The 5,596-nt window shown below is 58.6% G+C and overlaps 1 protein-coding gene across 4 annotated transcripts in view; it reads left to right on the top strand.

The window, feature by feature from the left end:
* The window catches only part of ATCAY (ATCAY kinesin light chain interacting caytaxin), a 40,238-nt gene extending 34,917 nt beyond the window's left edge, over nt 1-5,321 (top strand). For 2 of the 4 annotated variants that reach the window (XM_077747158.1, XM_077747087.1), the window contains 2 exons: nt 1,214-1,246; nt 3,071-5,321. In XM_077747158.1, coding sequence (XP_077603284.1) covers nt 1,214-1,246; nt 3,071-3,080 — 43 coding nt within the window. In that variant the 3' untranslated portion in view covers nt 3,081-5,321. Of the gene's footprint in view, nt 1-1,213; nt 1,247-2,451; nt 2,519-3,070 lie in introns of all 4 variants that reach the window. The other 2 variants (XM_077747002.1, XM_077746931.1) reach the window with 1 other exon arrangement.
* The last annotated feature ends 275 nt before the right edge of the window (nt 5,322-5,596 follow it).

Below are 5,596 nucleotides of genomic sequence, written 5' to 3'. Positions count from 1 at the left end.
ACCCCGGCCGCGTCCTCACTGCGCAGTCTGGGGCCCTCTTCCCTCGGCCCAGGCCATCCCCACGGGGACACCTGCCGAGGCCAGAGTTACATTTAAACCCACAGTCGGGGACTCTTGATCTGAGGGCTGTGCGTTCAGGCCTCACGCTGGGAGCAGAGATCCCTTTAAAAAAGTAAAATCTTTAAAAAAATTTTTTATTTATTTTTGAGAGACAAAGTGAGACAGCATGAGTAGGGGAGAAACAGAGAGAGGGAGACACAGAATCTGAAACAGGCTCCAGGCTCCGAGCTGTCAGCACAGAGCCCGGCATGAGGCTCGAACCCAGAAACCACGAGATCATGACTGAGCCGAAGTCAGATGCTCAACCGACTGAGCCACTCAGGCGCCTCGAAATTTTTTTTAACGTTTATTTATTTTTGAGAGAGAGACAGAGCGTGATCGGGGGAGAAGTAGAGAGAGAGGGAGACTCAGAATCCACAGCAGGCTCCAGGCTCAGAGCTGTCAGCACAGAGCCCAACCCTAACCCACCAACCATGAGATCATGACCTGAGCCCAAGATCAAGAGTCAGACGCTCAACCGACTGAGCCCCTCAGGCGCCTCCACTATGAACAACGTTATTTTTTTTTTATTTTTTTGTTAATGTTTTTATTTATTTCTGAGAGAGAGAGAGAGACAGCGTGAGCAGGGGAGGGTCAGAGAGAGAGGGAGACACAGAATCTGAAACAGGCTCCAGGCTCTGAGCTCTCACCACAGAGCCCAACGTGGGGCTCAAACCCACGAACCGTGAGATCATGACCTGAGCCGGAGTCGGACGCTCAACCGACTGAGCCCCCCAGGTGCCCCCGCGATGAACTTTAATGTGAGCCTTCCAGTGTCCTCTTTAGGACGCTGGCAAAGTGGTGTGGGCAGCACCTCTCTCTAGTTCCAGAACATTCCATCACCCCAGATGGATCCCATGCCCATTAAGCACATGCTCCCATTACTCCCTCCCCTTTTCTGACACCCAGCAAATACTATGATGGGCCCCGGCGTGGAAGACATAGCGGGTTCTGCCCCTCCCCCCTTCTCCCGACTGCTGGGCTCACTTGTTATGCAGCAGGCGCTTGCTTTGTACCAGCTCAAGGTGACTCCATGTCGCCCACACGGGGCTCATGCCCCCTCCCCCTCCCAAAAAAAACCACGCAAATGAGGCCGCGCCGTTTGCCTCCACAGGTCTGCTCTGGCCGCAGAAGATCAGGAAACAAGGTGGGTTTTTCCAGATGTCCTAAGCGGGGCCTGGCCACGTGGGAGCCGCCCCATGACTTCCTGCCTGGGGGTGGAGGGCTCTGTCCTGGGGAGTCAGAGGCTTGGCTTGCCTGTCCCGGCGCCACACGGGGGCGCCACTGCACGACACCCCCAGCCATGCCCCTCGGCAGTGACTGGAGCCCCGCCCCCACTGCTGTCCGGGGGCCCCGCCTGCTCCGGATGCCAGGGGTGGCCTCTCTGTGCGGGGGGCTCATGGAGGCCACCCCCAGGCTCACTGCTTTGCTAGACGTACCCACAGAACTCGGCGAAGCCGTTTCACTCGCAATTACGGTTTAATACGGTGGAGGGATGGATACGGGTGACGACGGCCATGAGGACAGGGGTGTGATGCCCGCGCCGGGGCCCCGGGGGGCGAGCTTCCAGGCATGGTCCCCCAGGGGGTTCCTCCAAATAGCCCTTAATTCGCCCAGCAGTGTGTTGCCAATCAGGGACCCTACACCCACGTCCAGGGTGTTTCTGGACCTTATGCATAGCTAACCACTCACATGGGTGGCTTAGTCTCTGCCCCTCCAGAGGTCGAGGCGATACCCCTCCCCCCATCACACTGCAAACCTTCGCTACCTCACACGACTCCCGGGTAAACAAAGGCAGTCTTATCGGGCAGGGCACCCCAAGGGCCGGGCTGCCTCCCAGGAGCCGGGAATGGGTCCTACCTTCCTGGGGAATGTGCAGTGGTAGACGGCTAATCCTCACCCACACTCTGACCCAATGCCACCCATTTGGGGCCCCCGGGGGGCTCAGTCATTAGAGCGTCTCATGATCTCACCATCTGTGGGTTCGAGCCCCACGTCGGGCTCTGTGCTGACAGCTCGGAGCCTGGAGCTGCTTCGGATTCTGTGTCTCCTTCTCTCTCTGCCCCTCCCCAGCTCACGCTCTTCTCTCTCTCCTCTCTCTCTCTCTCAAAAATAAATAAACATTAAAAAAATGTTCTTAGTCTAAACAGTCTTAGACCAGGACACCCCTGGGCGCACTGAATCAAGATCATCTGAACCTGTGTCCGATGGGCGTGACTTTCACCCCCAGACACAGGACGCGCAGGGAAGTCCTGCATCAGGAGCAAAGCCGGTAGAGACCACAACACGCAGTTAGACCCTCCGGGAATCCGCGGGTCGGGTGATACATTAAAACTATTTAAATTATTAAAGACCCAAAAGAAGAAATTGTAGGAAGCCATGGATGGACGGACAGACAGACAGGCGGACTGATGGCTGGGTGAGTGGGCACAGGGAGGGGCAGAAGGAGGCTGGGTTGAAGCCTCCCTCTGGGGTGGTTGGTGGCGTCAGCCCCAGGGCCCATTCTGCTGAGGGTCCGAGGGGGGGGGGTCCCTTTGGAACCTCACCGGGAAGGTGGGTGGCAGGCAGCAGACCCTGATGGGCTGGCCCCCTCTTGCTGCTGAGGGCCCCCCAGAGCCAGATCCGATTCCACACACATGCGCACATTTTCCTTACATTCTTTACTTTTTTTTAAAGATAATCAGATATTTTATTTTTATTTATTTATTTTTTAACGTTTATTTGTTTTTGAGAGAGAGAGAGAGAGACAGCATGAGCAGGGGAGGGTCAGAGAGAGAGGCAGACACAGAATGGGAAGCAGGCTCCAGGCTCCGAGCTGTCAGCACAGAGCCTGACGCGGGGCTTGAACCCACAAACCGTGAGATCATGACTTGAGCTGGAGTCAGACGCTCAACCGGCTGAGCCCCCCAGGCGCCCCCATCGTTCTTTAAAAACAGTAACGACAGCCTGGCCTGTGTTTATCCCTCTCTAGCATGTCCTGAGGTGACAAGACTACAGAGAAGGACAAGACAGAAGATTCCAGATGCCAAGAAACCTCTGTCAGCCGCCCTCTGGCCCTGGACTGCATCCCCGCCTTGTCCTGATGCCCCGTCTCTGGGGGGGCCCGTCTCCTCCATCCATCTCTGAAACCCAGCTTCCGTTTAAGCCGCTTGAAAACGTTTTTGTTTGCTTTTGTTTTTAAACAACGCAGTATCTGTGTGTTCCAGAAAAGGACCTGGGTCTCTGCCCTCCACACTCCTGAGCTCGTGGCCGAGAAGAGCCAGAAGCTCAGGGCGTGGCCCGTGTGCCCTCGACGGCTTCAGAGACCCCCCCCCCCACTGCACAAAGTCCTGGTTCAAGACTCTTCTCTCGCTTATCACCTGGCCCACCCTGGAACCTTGGATGTCCACCAGCTCCTTGGCCGGATCTGGACTCGCTCTTGTGCCTTTTCTCCTAGAATGACCCCCGCCCCGCCCCCCGCAGCCCTGGGCACGTGGCCCAGAAGTTCAGCCTCCGCCCCCACTCCAGCAGCGTTGTGCCCCGGGGACCTCCTGTCCGTCCACCTCGTGGATTCACACTCGACCAGCTCCCTTCCCCCTCATCTCTGTCTTTGGGATTAATGGCATCCACGGCACATGCGAGCTGCTGAGAATTGTCCCTGCCCTACAGTTACAAACCCGCCTCCCACCTTCTAGAACATTCTCAAGCCCCTTTAATGGATGCCACACCACAGGGCAATCCTGATCATTACCTCCTACTGAGGGAATGAAGTGTCCCCACTTTCCTGATGCACCCCCTCCAACACAGGGTTGGGATGAGCCCCTCGGGTTTCCCGCCAAGGGAAACGGGCTCTGAACCGCGATAAAGGAAGGAAGATACAGCTGGTTGTAGGTTTTCAGTGTTTTGAAGTTCACTTGGGAAAATAAGTCCCAGTGGGCTGGATGCCACAGAGACCTGCAGTCAAAGGAGGCAAATGTACCCCGGACAAACGACAGACTTTTCTAATGCGGTCCACACACCTGTCAGGCGGCCTTTAGACGTAGTGAGTTCCCCATCTGTGGAGGCATTCAAGACAAGGCTGGAAAGGGCTTGCAGAATGTGGTCCTCTGCCGTCCCCTCCCAAGAGTTTCTGTTTCTACAAATCTGAGCAGAAGTTGGTGGGCACCTTCTCAGGCCCCTCTTCTTGGCCTGGTCACTGGCTGCCTAGTGGTCTAGTTCAAGTGCCCTGGGTATGAGGCTCTTGGCCTGGGGGTCCTGCATGTCGAGGGGCCTGTCCCAGCCCAACACCCGAGGCTCCGCCTTGAAAACGCTGAGTCTCTGAGCCGAGTCAGGCCCGCATCTTCTGAGTCGGCGCCGCTCTGCCCTGGGAAGGCCGGGGCGCCTGGGCCGGGGGGCTTTTACGTGTGTGTTTCCGCCCTTTCCAAAATGTCAAACAGAAGATGGGACCGTGTCCCAGGCCCAGGCGTGTCCCCTGGAGCAGGAGGTGGCAGAGGCCAGCAAATGGGCCTCTCCAGGCTGCCCCCAGCCGGCCCCCACCCCCCCATTCTGCCTGTCACCAGGCCGCCCAGAACTCCAGGCCCGGGAGGCGGGCTCTGCGCACTCGGGGCCACACGTGGCCTCTGTGAACACAGCAACTGGGGCGGAGGCTGGAACCTGGCTGCAGGCTGAGCGCCAGGAACCGCTGCCGTATGCCCAGGGAACGGTCACCGAGCGCCTGCACAAGCAGGGGACAGAGGGACAGACACGCCAACCCCGGCCACTGGGACGCGCCTGCAGCCACACGAGAAATTCCAACAGGTTCCCCGTGGCCCGCCCGCCACCCCCCGGACCACCAGCAGCCACAGCCGGCGGGCAGGCGGGCCGAGGACCCCAGCTCGGCCGCGGCGGCCCCTCCAGGACAGAGAGAGGCCCCGGGGAGGCTGTCGCCAGGCATGAGAAGTCCCGCCGCGTCCCCGCGGGCTGCTGCCCGCATCTCTGAGCGGCTTTGCGAAAGATGTGTGTCTCCGGGGCAGTTCGGCCAAGATGCGAGGGACCCTGAGCCCTGGTCGCGAAGGGACAGCGGCTTTTCCTCCCGTGACACCAGGACGTGTCCTCGGATGCAGCTCACACGCCCACCGTAAGGACGGCCAGTTTGTGGTTTTCAAACACAAAGCGAGTCGTTATGGTTCCTGTCGTGAGGCTCGGACATCATTTCCGTGGGCTTTGGGGGCTTTATGTGGAAATAAAGACGCGGCAGCTGAGAAGGGTGGGTTGTGCCTGGTGCCCACTCCCCCGAGCTGCGACGCTGGCCTGGGTCCGGGGACAGAGGAGCAGCCCCGACTCCGCACCCGGCGACCTGGGGTGACCTCGGTCGCAGCCCTGCCGGGTCTGCCTCTCTGTGACTCAAGCTCCCTTCCCGACCCCAGTCCACTCGGGAATCAAACTCGGTCAGCAGGTGACAGTGGGAATAATTCCGTCACTGGGGGCATGTGGATTATTGTTCGTGTTGCTGAAAGAGAAAGCTCTTTCCTCTCTACAC

This window comes from Crocuta crocuta, unplaced genomic scaffold (assembly GCF_008692635.1).
Source record: "Crocuta crocuta isolate KB4526 unplaced genomic scaffold, BGI_CrCroc_1.0 scaffold110, whole genome shotgun sequence".
Taxonomy (NCBI): Eukaryota; Metazoa; Chordata; class Mammalia; order Carnivora; family Hyaenidae; genus Crocuta; species Crocuta crocuta.
Note: the sequence above shows the minus strand (reverse complement) of the source record. Positions and strands in the feature narration are given on the sequence as shown.